Source organism: Mauremys reevesii, linkage group 8 (genome assembly GCF_016161935.1).
Source record: "Mauremys reevesii isolate NIE-2019 linkage group 8, ASM1616193v1, whole genome shotgun sequence".
Classification (NCBI taxonomy): Eukaryota; Metazoa; Chordata; order Testudines; family Geoemydidae; genus Mauremys; species Mauremys reevesii.
In genome coordinates, this window is record NC_052630.1 from 3145364 (window position 1) to 3163740 (window position 18377).

General features: G+C 47.6%; 1 protein-coding gene across 4 annotated transcripts in view; it reads left to right on the plus strand.

Annotated features, from left to right (window-relative positions):
- Positions 1 to 18377, plus strand: part of ADAM19 (ADAM metallopeptidase domain 19) — a 54279-nt gene that overhangs the window by 14945 nt on the left and 20957 nt on the right. For 3 of the 4 annotated variants that reach the window (XM_039484988.1, XM_039484987.1, XM_039484990.1), the window contains 7 exons: positions 6073 to 6151; positions 7627 to 7703; positions 12826 to 13018; positions 13280 to 13345; positions 15725 to 15796; positions 16393 to 16559; positions 17758 to 17842. In XM_039484988.1, coding sequence (XP_039340922.1) covers positions 6073 to 6151; positions 7627 to 7703; positions 12826 to 13018; positions 13280 to 13345; positions 15725 to 15796; positions 16393 to 16559; positions 17758 to 17842 — 739 coding nt within the window. The remainder of the gene's footprint in view (positions 1 to 6072; positions 6152 to 7626; positions 7704 to 12825; positions 13019 to 13279; positions 13346 to 15724; positions 15797 to 16392; positions 16560 to 17757; positions 17843 to 18377) is intronic. The other variant, XM_039484989.1, reaches the window with a different exon arrangement.

Genomic DNA, 18377 nt, shown 5'->3' on the forward strand with positions numbered 1-18377 from the left:
TCTACTCTGTGAAAGGAGGAATAGCCCCCAAATGCAGACAAATCTGATGTAGAAAGCCTGACAGGGAAATGAATCTCTCCCACCCCAAAATGTTCTTGGCAATCAGTTTGGGCAGATTTATTATTATTTGCGAAGAGAGGGGGATGGAAAAAATTCAGAGCTCTCAATCTGGTTATAGACTCTCCATGGTCGGTCTCTAGACCAAAATGAAAACAGCTGACATTTCCCACAAGAGATCTGTGGCCTGTTGGTTTTTGGTTTTTGAAAAATTGTGTTCACGCATCCAAGATATTTGTATTTATTTAAAAAATGGCATCTACCCATCCAGACTGACGGCATTGTATCACAATCCTCAACCGAGCTGTTAGCTCCACTGAGTTCATTAGAAGAACCGCCCGTCTCAAAGGACAACCATGAATGTCCACTGGAGCCCAGCCAAACTCAGTTGAAGACCTCTGAGTATATCATTTCTGAGCATTTCTGAGATAATTGGTCATTGAAGGCTCCCAGCACAGCACAGGACTGTGCTAGTCGATTATGCTTGTTGTAAATATTTTACTGGCTCTAAGACACCGGAAGACCAATTTATTGTGGAAACCCTGGCAAAGATTTTTCCAAAGCCACTTAGGGGTTGGACCCCAATTCCCATTTAAATTAATGTGACCGTGCCTCTAAACTTCCTAGGCGACTTGGAAAATCTCCCACCGTATGTTTTATTCAGCCCTTATCTAGCCCTGGTCTTATCTCAACCCCAGTGCTGCCAAGTGTTGACTCCAGGGGCAGTTAGGGGCTTCCCGGGGCCTCCTTCCCTGCCATCTATTTGCAATTCATTTATCTTGCTTTCTGCTGTTCCTTGGCGATCTGACAGGAAAAGGAAGAGGGAAGGGGGTCTTTCATCCCCTGTCTTTCCTCTGATTCCCTCCCTGTTCTGTTTAGCTGACTGGGCTGCAGGCAGCACTCTCCAGGGAACCCCAGGAACCAGCCTCCCAGCAGGGTCTCCCTGCATCCCGTGCCCCATCTCCGTTACATAATGCTGCCTTCTCCCGCAAAATGCCGTCAGCCTCATTCACTGAATACTTGACCTGCCCTGTCGCTGTGTCTGAGACAGCAAACCAGAGACACCCCTGCGTTAGGACACCAGGCCTTCCCCGCAGGCCCGTTCATGCAGCAGCTCGGTGGCATTAAGATGGGCCCTTTGTTTAAAACAATGACATCGTTGACAGAGCTGCACTGGGCTAAGATCACTCCAAGCCGGTCTTCAGCAGAACAGCGTCTTTAAGACATCTGTACATTGTGGCAGCAGGCCAGGCCTTCGCTCATTTGGCTGCCTTGCTCAGAGCTGACCTGGCTCCCCAGGATGTCCGTTCAATGAAAACTGGCAGCAGCAGCCTATTTCCAGCCAGCCTCCCAGCTTCAGCACAGGGAAGTCGGATGCTCAGGGGTGCCGCTGATGTGTGCAGGTCCGGGAGGGATGAGTGTGGGTGCTGTGAGCCAGTCTCTCTGCTGGTTAGAGCAGCCTGAGGACTACTCTAACTTAGACATGCCTTAGATCGCCCCAGTACCTGAAACCATGGCCAGGAATCAGCATGGGAGAGGGTTACTCCCAGCCCCATGGACCCTTTCCTCCACCCATGCCCTGTTTTTCCTGACACGCTATCAGCGGAGGGGGAGAAAGAGCTTGGCCGCGCCTGTGCTGGCTGGCCTTACCCCACCTTGCAGTGGGGCGATTGCCTCTGGGACAGTGATGCCAGCTTTAGGGCTGTCAGTTTGACACAAAGCAACTGCACAGCGGCAGAGAAAGCATGTTTGAAAAGTGGGCAATGAAGGCCAGAGCCTTGCTGATGTAAGATCTGCTGGCTAGGAGCCTGATCCTGCCTCCTGACTTTAGCGGAGCAACACTGATTTACACCAGTTGAGGATCTGCCCCATAGGTTCTCAGCAGAGACTGTCACACAATCCAGAGCCTCTCATAAACACATTGCTCGAAGCAATTTCCTGGAAGTTAATGCAATTTGGTGATGAAACATTCGTTTCTTGCAGATTCACGCTGAGCAAGCTAGGATAGGCAGGAGACGTTTTTCCGTAGCATGGTGTTTCTGTGATTCTGTGCTGTTTACAGATATGAAATAGCTGATACCAACACAACCAAAGGCTGGGGCAATAATGAGGTATCCAGTGATGAGCATTGGCACATCAGAAAGAAGCCACATGAGCTTTGCTGGGCTACAATGAAGTTTGAGAGCAGAGATAAAAGCAGTCGTATTCCAGACATCAATTGGGCTCAAACGAATGCTGCCAAACATGACTTCTACTTCTCCCTGTCTTGAAAAGAATCATTATCTGCATGGAGGCAAGCAGCAGTCTTGTCTATGGCACGAAAGAACATTTTCCACTGCAGCCTGACGAGGGAAAAAGGGGTGTCTCAGGAGATGGGACACTTGCAAGTCATTGTTGAGAGCGCTGTTTACATTTAGCTCAGGCAAATGCAACCTACATGGAAGTCTCAGTGTGCTGCCTGCTGGGGAGAGAGTGGTCACATCGCCTAGAGGCAACCTCCAAAGGGGGAATAAAAAAATCCCTTCTTTGTGATTTGCAAAGATGACTTGACAGGGTTTATTCTCCCCCTAGAAAAGTTTGGAGTTTATTTATTTATTTATTTTGCTTGTTTTTCCCCTTAGGAATATTGGGAATTCTGGTCTTTCCTGTTTTTTCTGGAGCACTTCTTGGATGACACAGAGAGGTGGATTGGGTCTTTCCATCCCTTAACTAAAGGGGTTCGGGGCTGAATCCTTAACCAAGCCAGACCGAGCTTTTCGCACAAGGATTTGAGTTAAATATAGGGCAAGAAAGAGAATTTCAAACACTCTGAAAGGGGAAGGGATTTTTATTCAATCAGTCAGGTTTAACTTTCTTGGTATCTCTGATGTCCTAAACCTGCTAATTCTCTAAGCGTAGAGTCTTCTAGGAGCGACAAGACCTGTGTGCATCCTGTCAAAAAACAAGCCATTTAAAGAAATAACCATTTACATTTTGTTACTTGGGGGAGGGTGGAACCCACAACCCATCAGGCCTTCTTTATAAAGCATAAAAAGGGCACAAGCACATTCTGCCCACCCTACCTTGCACTTTAAGAAATCCGCTGCCTGGAATGTAACAACCCCTTGTGAGGAGCAGCTGGCACAGAGTAGGAGCTGGCACAGAGGCTGAATATCACAGTCCCCAACTACGGAATCCTCGCGTGATGCCAAGTGTGATGCCTAGACAGTCGATAGTACAGCAAGGCGTGCTTTGTAAATATCTGCGGTCGGTCACTTTACAAGATCGTTTTACAGTCTTTTAGAGATGGGCTGGCTGGTTTTTGTCGGGATCTGCCCTGTTCTGCTGCTGCCGAGATAGAGACGGGTTGTGACTTTCTCAGTTTTGCCATTCACGAGCCAGTCTTATTTCCTAATTTTGCAAACTCAGCCATCTGGGCGAAAGCGGACGAGGAGACGGCGTCACAGCAGCATTGCCCCTGGCACCCAATCCAAGTGCTTACTAGTGAAGTGCTGAGAGCAATCCAGCTTGCTTTGCCTTTCCCAGGATCCCAGGCTCCTTGTTGAACTCAGGGGGAATTTTGCCTGTATAAGGAGCACAGGGTCAGGTCCTAAATAGGGTGCCGAACTTTGCCTTGTTCCTATGACAGAGAAGGTTTGGCGAGCTGTAAAATGGCACCATCTGAATCTATTCTTGGGCCATTACATTGTAATAGGAGCAGAGATGGGCTTATAACAGCACTCAGCCATGGACAGCCCACAACCCTGGGGAAAATTTGTAGCTCAAGCTGGATCCAGACTTCACAGCTGGTCCACCTCCCCCAGAATGCATGTTGGACTGAACCCAAACCCTGAATCTGAATAGGCCCAGGCTTCAACCAAGATGTATTTGGATCACATCTTTTATGGCCTAGTGTCAAAACACACGGGGCACAAACCCCATTCTCATTGGAGACGATGATGATTGGTTTTCCATCTCTTGGTGTCGTTGGCTGAAGACTGGATGAATTTCTGGAGAGATTTTTTAGCCAAACACAAGTTATTGGGCTCAGTATGGGAGTAACTGGATGAAATTACTTGCACGAACAGAGGAGCCTGTGGCTGGACTCAAACCAGGAGGTCCCTTCCAGTCCTATGGTTTTATGTTCTTAAATTCTATGGCCAGGTCAGATTAGATGATCAAACATTCCTTTCTGGGCTTAAAATCTTTGAATCTATGTGCCAATAGTACCAGAGGATCAGTGAACCCATTGGTCTGGGCACTGCTCAAACACATAAGAACATGCAGTCCCTGTCCTGTAGAGGGACTAAAAACCTCAAGTGAAATCTTGTGGTTTTCTTCATATTGCATCTCCAAGTCTCTGGAAATCATCATTGTACAGGAAATTATGATTAGTGCTGTTCCGTGTCCCATGGGAGCCTGGCGGGTGCATCAGCTTTTTTTACTCTTTGCCGTTTTATTTATTTATTTCATTTTTTAAAAATGTTACCATTCGAGTTTGTTGAAACTGGAGGCAGGATTTCTGAATGAACCAAAATACAGTGGTGGCAGTGGGGGACCTGGCCGTGTGGGCACAGTGCTACATAGCGGGGAACCATTCAGTGGCCGAGTTTGGGATTCACAGGCATGCTTTCCTTTGTTCTGATTTCATTTAATAAATGGTCTGAAGGAGCACTTAGGAAGATGACTAGCTGGGCACTTACACATATGAGTGTATTTCATGAGACAAAATGATCTGAATGAAGTTGCGTCAATGGCCATTAACCTTTGAATTTCTGTGCCTCTCCCCATTCAAGTTCCCTCTGGGTAGGGAGAGGGGACATATAATATTGGTCTCGCAGATGCTCTGATTGCATTGATGTTGTGTGCAAGCCATTAGCCCCTCTCTTGTTTCTGAAAGTGTGTTAGTGGAGGGCTTGGCAGATGGAAAGGGCTGCGTTAGAGGTAAATGTTACATGGCAGAATGTGGAATGTGTATCAGAGAAAAGCTCCGTACTGACTCGCCCCAAAAGGCTCATCTTCCACTGGCCATGGGTTTTTTCACTGTGTTCAGTTTTATTGTGTGTTTGTTATAGCCTGTTTAACCTAACCAAACAAGGCTGGGGGGAGATGATTCCTCTCTATAAATACATCAAAGGGATAAACACTAGGGAGGGAGAGGAGTTATTTAAGTTAGTCGCCAATGTGGGCACAAGAACAAATGGAGATAAACTGGCCATCAACAAGTTTAGGCTTGAAATTAGACAGTTTCTAACCCGCCGAGGAGTGAGGTTCTGGAACAGCCTCCCCAGGGGAGCAGTGGGGGCGAAAAATGTAACTGGCTTCAAGACTCAGCTTGATAAGTTTATGGAGGGGATGAAATGCTGGACTGCCTACAATGGCATGTAGCCCATCTGTGACTGCTAGCAGCAAATATCCCCAATGGCCAGTGATGGGACACGAGATGGGGGGGCTCTGAGTTACTATAAAGAATTCTTTCCCCGGGATCTGGCTGGTGGGCCTTGCCCACACGCTCAGGGTTTAACTGATCATCATATTGGGGGCTGGGAAGGAAATTTCCCCCAAATCAGATTGGCAGAGACCCTGGGTTTTGGGTTTTTTTTGCCTTCCTCTGCAGCATGGTGCATGGGTCACTTGCAGGTTTAGTGTAAATGGTGGATTCTCTGTAACTTGAAGTCTTTAAATCATGAATTGAGGATGTCAGTAACTCGGCCAGAGATTAGGGGTCTATTACAGCAGTGGGTGGGTGATGTTCTGTGGCCTGCAACATGCAGGAGATCAGACTAGATGATCCTAATGGTCCCTTCTGGCCTTGAAGTCTATGAGACTCATAACAAAGAACTCCCACACTAAATGCCTTAGGACCCAACCCAGCACCCACTGCAGTTAATGGGAGTGTTTCCATTGATTTAAATGGGAGCTGGATCAGGCCCTTCTTGCACTGTGATTGTCAGATATCCCAGCAGAGATGATTCAATAATAATGTGCCAAGTCTAAAGAAAAGTCTTTTTTTTGTCTTTTCCTTGCTATTGGTAGGCACCTCTTTGCACCAGGCTACACTGAAACCCACTATACCCAGACTGGAATGCCCCACACCATCACTTTCAACCACACAGTAAGTATGCAGACCGTGCCGGCGAATCCAAGGAGAGGGTACAGAGAGGAGACGGGGCTTCATCTTCTGGAGACTTGAGTTCCCAACTGGACTGGGTTGAATGTGAATTGAGTTTGGAATTCTCAGCCTGTAGAAGTCTCCAGTGGGCAACTGTTTGCATCCCCAAACCTTTGGCCAGTCAATGGTCCTGTCTCAGACGAGTTCTTGGGTGGGCACAGTCTGACGGATGCTGCAGATTAGGTCTGCGGGGCAGTGGCAGAGATCTGCAGGGAAACCTCTTCCTGTGCCTGCCTCTAGCCATTTCTTTTTAGTCTCTGCAGAATTTTGGAGCTCTTGAAAGCGAAGACCTGGGAAAATGCTGCTTTTTCCTTTACGAGGAACAAAACTCTTCTGTGTATGAGCAGATTTGATTGTTTGCCTCTGCTCGCAGGTGGAGTTGTAGCGCTCTAGTAAAATGCCAGCTGAGTATCCTATTCCAGTGGCAGTATTCCACTTGTGTAAGCCAAGGTCTTCACCAGATCCCAAATACCCAATCTGGGCTCACCCCAATGAATATAAACCAGAGCAGAGAGAGAATTTTCCAAAGCGCTGAAAGGACTTAGGGGACTCAGCCCCATTGCCTTCCAATGCTGCTGTTCATTGACACTGCTCTTTGCGAAGTGCGAGCTCCATGCTTGCTGTGTTCCCAGCTTTTTGCGAGACTAGCCCATGCCAGCTGGCTCCTGGTCAGAAAAACCATCATGAGTTACCGATCTCAGACAAGGACTCTCGGCTGCAGTTGCACAAAGATATACATTGGTTAGAATTTTAAACTAAAAGATAAAGACAATGAGATCATTTTCCCCTGCTACTGTTTGCTCCCCTCTCTCCCCCCAGAGGCGCACAGCTGGGTGAGGAGTTTGGGCTGGGATGGAATGCTGTCAGCATGTTGGCCCTAGTGGCTTCCTTGTTCCTACCATAGTCTGCCTTTTGTCTTGAGATGAGCCCATCTCAATGAACTTTCCGGTCTATAACATATAACCCTTTATAGAACTGAAGGATGAGGTCAGCACATTCTCAGGGCCTGATCCAAAGCCAGCTGAAGTCATCGGACAGATTCCCGTTGATTTCAACAAGCTTTGGATCAAGCCCGGTCTGCTCTTCTGTGAAGCTTCCTCGGGACATTACAGCACCTTAGATTTTATTAGCAATGAAGAGCATGTTCATGCATTTCCACAAGGCCATGTTATGACAGCTAAGATGCTAGGTTTGAACCAGGGGACCACTGGTTTTTGTTGTTGTTTTTGCATTAAAGTCTCACCTGGCAGGAGGGACAGTACTAGAGAGAATTAAAGGCTCTCTCATTGCTCACGTGGGACTTAGCAGCACCCAGGTCCTGTACTGGTCCTTTCTGCCCACGAGTTAATTCCACCCTCCAACAATAAAAGAACTCACCAACTGTTCCTTTCCTTGACAATCTCCTTTCTCCTTTCCAGGACCATTGCTTCTACCATGGTGTTGTGCGAGGCCTGGAACAATCCAGCGTCACACTCAGCGCATGCAAAGGGCTACGGTAAGATTCAAGCAAGCCCTGACAAAACAAGCATCTGAGTGTCCTCTGGCCTCCCCTCGTCCTTTCCAAGGCCTCCGGGCATACCCTCATGTGACTCCCTAGCAAGGTGGTTAGCATTAGAGCTAGTCTGGAATTTTCCAACTAATAGTTTTTGGTCAAAAGCGAAGCTTTGTTTGGGAAAGGGTCAGCTTCAACAAATGGTTTGACTTGAACTTTTGAAAAGTTTTGAAATTGTCACAATGAACCCTTGTTTTCCCAATCAGAACTGACACTTTGGTAGGAAACTGAGTAAAAATAAATAACTTATGAATATTTTATCCACAGGAATTTTTGTTGGAATTGACACACTTAAAAAGTGTTTGACAAATTTCCAACAAGTTCTAGTCCTGGGCAGAAAAAAGACCAGATCCTCAGCAAGTGTAAATCAGCATAGCTCTAGTGAGTGAAATCAACAAAGCTACATTCACTTACAGCAGCTGGGGATCTGGGCACACGACGAGGGTGGCCTGCTGTCCAGTTGAAAAGGGAACCTGATGGTGTCCGGTTAGATCTACTAACTGGACACCCGAAGTCTGGTTACTGCAGGTGGGGGAAGTGGGGAGGCGCCAAGACATCACCTGTGTCAGCCCCTACTCAGTCAGGGTCACCTCCTACCTGCATCAGGCGGCTGCAGCTCCCCGCCCCAGCTCTGCAGGAGAGACCCTCCTGACCCACGCAGGGAGGAAGGGGTAGAGAGGAAAAGCAGTGAGTGATGGAGGGACGAGGAAATAGCAGCGAATAGGGGTGGGGCCTCAGGAGGAAGGGGCAGAGCAGGAGCAGGGCCTTGGGGGAGGAGGCGGGGCAGGGGAGGTTTCGGCACTCCTGCTGGAGTGTCCGGTTTTTAAATATTACAAAGTTGGCAACCCTAAATATCACATGCACTTGAAGGCTCTCAGTTAAGATACTTCACATCTGTTTATAAACAGGACACTGTTTGCAGTCAACTCCAGCTGAAAGCTGGTTGGAAGCCGGGCTGGGGAGATTTAGTCCTGTCAGGAAACAGGCCTTGCCAAAAGAAACCCTTAACAACCTCAAGTGCTTTTAATGTAGATGAAATATCTGGTGGTATAAACAGGACAAAGTGGCCACCTGTGTTCTGCAATAAATAATCCACTCGGTATAAAAAAGCAGAAGAAATCACAGGTGCACCCTACTTCTGTTTTATCCCACATTCTTCCAGATGCTTTATTCTTAGCATCAGAGGAAACGGCTCTAGTTCGGTTAACGTGTGCAGTCCTGCTGCCCCGTGCCCCAACCATTGTGCTGCACTGTTCTAAATAACGATGTATGGAAGCCAAGCACACACATCTGTTTTCACTTTCCCTGCAGAGCTCTCAAGCAGAGCCATTCTTCCCCCAAATCTATACGTCTTCCACTGGGCAAAGAACCCCGTTAAACCCAGAGCCTTTCCAAACCTGATGCATGGGAAAAGGCCAGCTGAAAAAAACAGACACACATGGGAAACATACTTCCATCAGCCCTTGATTACCATAGTACAAACGAGGTTTCTGTTACAATGTGGGGAGAACAGCAACGTAGCCACCTAGGAGTATTGTTAAAAATGCACTTGCAAGAGGAAAACCTCCAGAAGTCGTTATACTTTCCACCAGGAAACTGTCTTAGTGCAATTTTAGCGACTTGATATTGCACGACAAATGTGTGGGGGCTGCCCATAGAACGGGCCCCATCCTGTGACCCTTGATCGCAGCTTTTACCAGCTGAAGTCAGTGAAGCCAAGCTGCCAGCGGGTGAGCGTCCTCGCTGCTTTTCCTCTTCAGGGGGTGCAGCATGCAGCACCTAGCCAGTTCCATTGGCTAAGCTCTTAGGAGCAGGGACCATCTTCTCGCTCGGTGTTTGCACAGCACCCAGCACAATCAGGTCTTAGTCTGTGACTGGGGCTGCTAGCTGCTTCTGCAGTACAAATATCAAAGAATAGAGTGAAGGGGGGGCATGACCCTGCCTTCTCTGGGATGTCCTGTGCCCTGATGATTCACAGGGAGAACAGCTCCCATTGTGTGGAACGGAAGGACTGCAATCATGTCCCATCACTGCATGGAGTGCAAGAAGACAGGGGAGCCTCTTTGCACGCCCACCCTGCTGTAAGCACCCCTGGAGCAACACGGCACGACCTGGCCTGGGGGTAATTCTGTACAGTTTGTTACAGGCCCCTGCAGTATGGTCATGTTCTAAAGAGAGCTAGGGATGAAGATACCTTGGATTCTCATGTGCCTTGGTCGCAGGCACAGCCCCACAGCCTGAGTGGACAGCAAACAACTGAAATGGATTCTCCGAATTGGATAAACTACTGGTTCATTCCCAAAACTCGGCAGCTTCCCAGCACAAAGCTGAGCGAGCGACGGCACGGACAGCAAGGAGGCTCCTTCAAGATCTAGGGCGACGCTCAGAGGGATGTGCAGTCTCTAGAGATGTATGAGAGAGAGGGATGGGGCAGGGGTCTGCGAATAGGGCGTGTAAAGGAGCAGTTACCCGTTTGCAAACACGAATGCCTGCTTGTCCCTGCAAAGGTGGGGTTTGTGATTAGCAAACGCGGGTGCTTGTAAGGTTTGCTGCATTCTCGGATGTTGGCCCGTAAGGTTTTGCTGTTGACCTATGTTACTGCTAGAAAATGAAGAGTCCCTGATCAGGACTGGGGCTCCATGGTGCTGGGTGCTGTACAGACATAGACCCCGATCATTCAAATACTCGTGCCCGTGCTTAACTTTTAGCCCCTAGTCAATGCAGGTGTGTTTGCAGGACCAGGGCCACAGAAGCTTATGCAGAAGTGAGCTCATTAGTTATTATGTGGCAATAAACCACTGTGTGATCCAACGCCACGAGTACCAGCAGGGCGACAGTGGGCTCGTGTCTGAGGAACTAAAGAAGAGGACGCGGCCTGCATTGAAGCAGCAGAAGCAAAAGCTTGAAGCAAGGCTTTCAGTGGGATCCCCCCAACCCAGCTATGCGACCCGCCAGTGGATTCTTCCTGGGCACCTGCCAATGGGGCCAAATGCTGCTTTCGGAGGGGCAACCCCTGCTGATTAAAGTGGGCTAACACCAGTGTAAACGAGAGCAGAATTTAACCTGGATCGTTTCCTTTTTCCGGGTGAGCTTTATTTGGCATTGCCCTGCAGCACCTAAAATAATGCTGGGACATGAGGTGTGTTTCTGGCACTGGGAGTACGAGAGCCTGGGCTTCTCTAATGCTTTGGAAAGCCTGCTCCGCTTGTCCAGGTATTCCTGTTTCTGCAGGGCTCAGGGAAAGGCTTCGATCTTGCGCCGAGTCTGTTATGGCTGCAATGCACCTTTCAGGGGCCTGGGGAAAGAGTCTGCTGAGCATCCTATGCAGCTTCTATGAGAAGGGACCACTGCCTCCTGGCTAGCACTGGAAATCCAGAGCAGTGCCCGAGTCACTGCACAGCGTGGGCTGGTGGGGAGAGCTGTAGGAGAAATCTGGCAAAGCGCCACACAATTGGTCCCTAGTTTGCTTGAAAGGGTCGCCTGGAAACTCTTGCTCTAGCAAGTAGCTTATAAATGAAAATAACAGGCTTCTAATATATGAAATCTGGACAGCATGCCCCGCTCCCGGAGAGCATCCTGAATACAACCCCAGACGATAACGAAAGAGGCTTCCTTGGCCATAGACATTATTTATGTTCTTTGATAGCTCGTTTCTATCAGCCACTCACATTGTTAAATAGGATGTGCCAGTTCCCCTCCCACACTGTGCCATGCACGGAAGCACAGAACAAAGAGCTGGCCAGAAGAAGCCTCAGCCAGAGGTGGGTCCCGACCTGGGCAGTTGGGGGAAGGGAATTCCTGCATGGGATGTGCTAAGGATCTGTTGCTCTCTGGCTTCCATTTGTATCACTGCAAACCCCTGCAGTGTCTCAAAGGCTGAAATGAAATTAAACCTGCATGAAGGAGATAAAAATAGGAGCTCTTAGCCTACTTGGAATACTGTTACGTACCAGCAGTGGTGTTACGGTTTGTCTCTCTCCAATCTTCAGGATAATTTCAAGCAGCCTGGGTGAAATTCATCTCTGTGCAGAAGATCAGCAAAAGGCCCTCCCCTTGCCTCACCTGCATCCCTTAACCTCAATTTCTCCATTTGTATTAGGGGGTAATAAATTCTTACCCACTTCCCCGTGGCCGGAAAGGCCCTAAGAATGATTATCTAAGGCACATGGGTATATGACAACCAACATGTTATTGATCATGGCTGGTATTTACAGAGGAGCCTAAGGAAATTAGGTGCCCACTGCCCAACTCTCATTGAAAGACCATGGAAGTTGGATGCCTTTTTCTCCCAGACACCTGTGACATTCCCATCCCCCATGTGATTGCATCCCGGAGAGGCTGTAGTTCTGTATTTACTGACTAGATCGGGTTGGAAAATGGTATTTTCTGTGAGGGGGGAAATGGGAAAAAAACCTTAAAAATTGACATTGTAATTGAAAATTTTCACAATTTTTTTTCATGAAGGGAAACAAAATGAAAAACATTGTTTTGGTTCAAAATGCACAGACTTTTGGTTGGGTTCCCTTCCCTTTTTTCCCACTGGAAAATGGGGGGGGAGGGGCAGGCGGGGAGAGAGGTTTTTCCCTCCCTTTCCTCCATTTTGAGGAAATGAGGCAAAGGAGGAAAATATTGATTGGAAAAAACAAAACATTTTCTTGTTTAGTCAAAAGGCCAATTTGTGATTCAGTTGATAAGCCGCTTGACGCACAATATTTTAGACAAAAAAGGCTCAACAAGCTCTTCTATTAACTGGTAACATCATTTCCCTGTCTGAAGTATTTATTTAGCTCCCTTCCCCCAGTATCTGAGCACCTCACAATCACTAATGTGTTTATCCTCACAACACCCCTATTGTCCCCAGAGTACAGATGGGGAACAGAGACACCGAGAAGCTAAGGCCCAGATTGTCAAAGGATTTCAGTGAAAGTTAGTGGCGTTGGGCCTAATTGACTTCCCCAGGATCGCACAGGACGTCAGTGGCGGAGCAGGAAATTAAATGCTGGTTTTCTGGACCCTAGACTAACCACTGAACTGTCCTTTCTCTCACTGCTTCTTATTTCAACAGTGGTCTTATAGTACTGAGCAGCAACCTCAGTTACATCTTAGAGCCGGTCCCTGATAGCCAGGATCAACACGTGATCTACAGATCAGAACATCTGAGGCTTCCCCAGGGGACCTGTGGAGATCTGCACAAAGAGTCCACAACCACACGCTTGCTCAACACATTGAGAGGCCGGGCCACAGCACATCACCACAGGGTGAGCGTGTACCACTCATTGCAACATGCGGCAGGGTGAGCCTGCCGTCCTCCGAGAGCAGGGCTGAGGAAATGAAACCAAGGGGATACAGTTCCTCCAAAAGGACGATGGTGATTAGGAACTAGTGGCCGCTCAAACGACGTAACGGAAGCAAACAAGTGTCCCTGTGTAATGGGGGGCAGGGGAACAGTCTGTAAGGCAGTGATTGCCAGACAAGAAAAATGATTAACCACAACTAACCTCTGGGGTGCTCTGTCACAGGTGAAGCGGGAGGATTTGCAGTCTACAAAGTACGTGGAGCTGCTGCTGGTGGCTGATTATGCAGAGGTAAGAGAAATATGCCATGTTTACAGTGGCTCAGAACTGGGTCCATGGCAAATCTCTCTCGCTGCAGAACAGGTAGAGTGAAGCCAGTGGCAGGGGCCATCCCAGCTATCCCTGATGTGGCGGGATCCCGGCAGGGTGTACAGAATGGGGTTCCACTTCCCTGCCCTCCCAGTCCCTGACCACTCCGAGAATACCCAGGAAAGATGCCACTTCTTGCCAACAGGAGGTGGAAACTGTGATACGGACAAGTGTCTAGGATTGAGGCCACCCACTTATTTCAAGTAGGTCACTGCACAGCCATCAGAGATGTAACTATTGCCTGTCACTACCAGTCTGCACTGACTACTAACAGTTACCCTGGATTTGAGGGGTGTGTGTACCTCAGAATGTGATCAATTCAATTGCAACCATATTATGAGCATTCAGCCACCATGTATTAATAAAAAAGAACCCCACATAGTTAACAGTTAATTGGAAAGTAGGCTTTTAGATGCAAGGTCAAAATCTAGCTGGCAGTTTCTGCTAGTCAGAGTGGGAGGAGGGGAAAGAAAAGTAAATAACTGAGACAGAAAGAAGATACGTGGATGGGAACCTCGAGTCTAGATGCCTCTGATATTAGATGTTTATTGAAAGTTAGGAAAAGTGATGATCCAGTAGGGTCATTATGACCTATGAGTTTTGTAGAAGTTAGTTATAAAAAGTCTAGATAATAGAGTGTACTTTTGGAACAGTCCTCTAAAGCCATCTTGAGAAATGTTTTTTCTGACATCTTTTCTCTCCGGTGGGTGGGCTACTGCGAACCCGCTGTTAATTACTCAATACTGTTCCAGAGTTCAGGTAAATATCTGGGAGGTTCAAAACCTATAGCTTATGTCTGTGTGTGCTTAAATCTAATAAACTGCAGTTTTAGGTAGAGCACGCTGACTTGCATTAATCTTTTTATCAAACCGAATTGCTGTGTTCCCATTGATTTATTCCTGGCACTGCCTGAAGTGAAACAGTTACGTTACCTCTGCTGGGGTTCTGAAAACCCTGGGTAACTCTAACCAGTGACCTGACGTGAAAAGGCTCCATATCTTATTAGCAGTCAGCATGCAGGAGCATTCATTCAGTTACACAGCTCCATGTTTAACGATGTTGCTCCTGGAATAGCAGCAAAGAATCCTGTGGCACCTTATAGACTAACAGACGTTTTGCAGCATGGGCTTTCGTGGGTGAATACCCACTTCTTCAGATGCAAGTAGTGGAAATTTCCAGGGGCAGGTTTATATATGCAAGCAAGAAGCTCCTGGAATAGACAGCTCTCTACAGATTGAGATTTGGGGTTGTGGGGTTTCTCAGGGATAACCTGGTCTCCTAATTCTACTCTCTGTCCCTTCGCTAAAGAAATCCAGGTGATTAGCTACTATCTCAGTTGGTATTTAGTGGTGGAGGTAAAGAAAGCTCTTGCTGAGGTTTCAGATGCTGCAAATCTAAACTTTCTGTGTCGAAGTGGTTCAATACCATCCCAAACCTGACAACGTTTAATTTATCAGCACAGAGTGGCGTAGGGAGGTCAGCCTCATTCATAAAGTTACAACCTGATGCTAAAATTGCACGGCTCCTTCAGGGCTATTGGCTGTAACTTATTCTGAATGACACTAGAGAGGCAGATTCTGGGTGTTTCACCTCTGTTAGGCACCAGGAGATTGTGAGAAAATGCAGCCTATCCAGGGATTGCCAGATGTTCTTCACCCTTTCGTTAGTCAAACCCTTGATGTGATCAATGCAAACTGCCTCCTCCTAAAAGAAAAAATGCCCCAGCTTTTCCAGTGAGAACACCCAGTCTGATTTAAAAAAGATCTTTTTGTTTGATTCACATACTTAAAACAAGTTACATTATTTGCCAAGTTAAATCATTATTTACAACATGTTTTCAATGGGACAAAAGTGTTTTAAATGAAGCAGTGCAGCTATCATTCTTGTCCGGTAAGTGAGTTGTGTAACGAATTCTCTATGATAAGTACTGTGGTTGTGCTAATTATAGGCATGAAGTTACATTACCGTGTGCGTAACACGGCAAATTAGTCAGCTCTTTACATAAATGTCTGGCCAGGGGATTCTCACCTAGGAGGAACATGTGTTGCTCTATTCGATGGCTAGCATCACGGTGGTATGATACCGCCAGCTCAGCGCCAGATCAGTGTTACAAGATCTAGACATGTGTAGCTCCTCCTGTTGCGAATAGGGGTCTGATGTATACACCGAAGGAGGACTCCTGGGCACCACTGACTGGGTCAGTCACCTCCGTATTCTCAGAATAACATGATCTGGTTAAATGTGTGTTACGCTCTTGCTTGTTTTTAAAGGATGATGCTGATTTGTGCTCCTTTCATTCAGTTTCAGAAGAATAACTATGACCTTCAACTAACGAAGAATAAACTAGTGGAGGTTGCTAATTACGTAGATAAGGTGAGGCCAGGTGTGTAACCGGTGGGAAAGGAGCTGAAGTCTCAGCAAAACACAGTCACCTGAACTTCTTGTGCCAGAAAGAAGGCATCCTGCTCGGCAAAGGGAATTCCCCACTGGCTCCTTCTCCCCGATGACCTGGCACGGTGGAGAGTGGACGGCGCCCCCAGAACGGTTCCACTGAGCAGAGGCATTGGAGATGGGGAGCCGAGAGGGAATCCCCTTCCCTTTCAGGGGTGTTAGCAAGAAAATCTCGATGTGTTTTGAATTGTTTCTTCTCAAAGCTGTGCTATTGTGGGTGACCTTCATTGCTTACAGCAACCTGCTACCATTAGCCACACAATGAAAGCGCCACATCTGGCATCCAGCCCAGTGCTTTGGATGGGTTTTGTAATGGATGCTGATTGGGCTTTTCCCATCCCAGAGCTGAGGGTAGAACATGCTTCTAGGGAGACCCACTTTCCCTGAACGTACGGTTCTGTCTCATTGTACAAAAGTCACATATTTAGCATCGTTTATATTCACGGTTTAAAACAAGGAGAAAAATCATCAGCAATCAGTTGATCGGCTCTTTCCTCTCCTCTCTGTGCATCTTCTAGTTTTACAAGTCCCTGAACATTCGGATTGCCCTGGTGGGGCTGGAGGTCTGGACTGACCGAAATAAGTGTGATATATCCGAGAATTCACATTCCACCCTTTGGTCCTTCCTGGCTTGGAGGCGCAAGCTGCTAGCCCGCAAAAAGCACGACAATGCCCAGTTAATCACGTATGTTGCTTTTCCTGGAATAACATGAACTCTCTGCCCAAGGGATCTGGGGACAAGGTTTGAAATCAGCAAGGATAAGGTTCTAGTTGGAACACATTCATGGGGCTGGAGCTTTAGAAAGGTGCATACCCCCAAGTGGTATGCAGTCACAGTACATGTACATTGAAGTGGGGGACTGCCATTCCCATTATTGTGCAGACATAATGCACGTGCAAATGCTTGTGCATCTTTGCATGCACAATTGTGCACAGACTTTTCTGAAGATCTGGGCCATAAGGCAAGATGTTCAGTCTTCAGTGGGTGCAGGTTGCAGGAGGCACTCAGCCAGTTCTGGGACAGGGCCCGGTGTTAGCAAGTGCATCATTCTGCACTCTGACATGCTTGGTGCATGGGCTGGGAGCTAGCTGGCTAATCAGAGTGACTCATCCTGTTGATCTGATTAGTGCCACTGGATACAGGGCCAGCAAGGTGGGCCTGTTAGAAAAACAATCTGCAGCAGCTCCCTAGTCCTGCCTCTTTCTCCAGTGAGAATTTCCCCATTAGCAGGTAGTGGGAAGTGGAGTGGGAGCCAGCGAAAAGAAAATGCACAGATGCAACACCTTTTCCATGAGTTTTTTCACAGACAGATTCATTCTGTTTTTCATACTGTTCTGGGTGTCTGGTCGGATGCGATTCCCCAAGCCACCGCTTTCTTATGAGACCCTAAAAACTCAGAAGGGCAGTGTAGCATTCCAGGTGACTGGGGATTCCTTAAATCAATGCACTGAGCTAGCAGAGTGAGCCCTGGAATAGATCTGCACTGCCTGGGTATTCACCCAGCACTCATTAAATTCCCAGCGTGAGGCTCCAGCATGCACTGGGCTCGGGATACAGCCTGGGGTGGATTATCAGTGGACAGTCTCTTGTGTGTTTGTTTACAAGTCCAGGAAGTCAGTAATCTGCTAGGAACATCACCAGGCCATTACAAGCAGTCGGATTGCCTGCACAGTCCGGATGGCTTGATCATGGTGTAAGGTGAACTATTAGCTCTGGAAGAGGAATGATGGAGCTGAAAAGCTAAACTGGGAAGATAGCAGGAAAGGTATTAATGAAGAGACCATTTCCTTATGGTCTGATAGGGCTACAGACAGCATTGGTTTCTACAAGACCTCAGACTACATCTCTGTCCCATTTCATTATTTCTCCGGATTGTTTTCAGTGGGATGTCGTTCCAGGGCACCACAATCGGCGTAGCTCCGCTGATGGCCATGTGCTCCGATTTCCAATCAGGAGGGGTGAACATGGTAAGTTATTGCTAACAACTAATCAGGTGTTTCCTGTGCGTAGCAAATATGTGTGATAGCTGCCTCCCAGAAAACCAAAAGGGAAAATGCTTTTTTAGGTTGGTCTCCAGCATTCCCTTTCATAATAGGTTAAAGACAACCCCAGGTAACAATTCTCCATGCATCCGTGAAAGGCTCTGGATACCTCATTAATCCTGGGCACACACAGTCCTGACAAAACATTGGTGGGGAGAAGATTGAGGTGGGAGTTGAATCTGGAGCATTTGTGCGTAGAAAACAAGACTTCACGACTTCAGTCTCGGGTGCCAGCAATCCAGCACATGGTGCCACCACTCCTATCATGTAAAAGGCAACTGGGGTCTAACGATAAGCAATATTCAATTCAACCAAATGTAAAGGCCTGTTATCCAGCATTATGGCCCAGACAAGACAGGCCGTAGGCAGTACAGATTGGTGCTCGTTGCTAGCAGGCCACTTTGCACCAGATATCTGAAACAGACAGAGATGGGCCCAAGCTGCAGCGTCCAGACCTGGA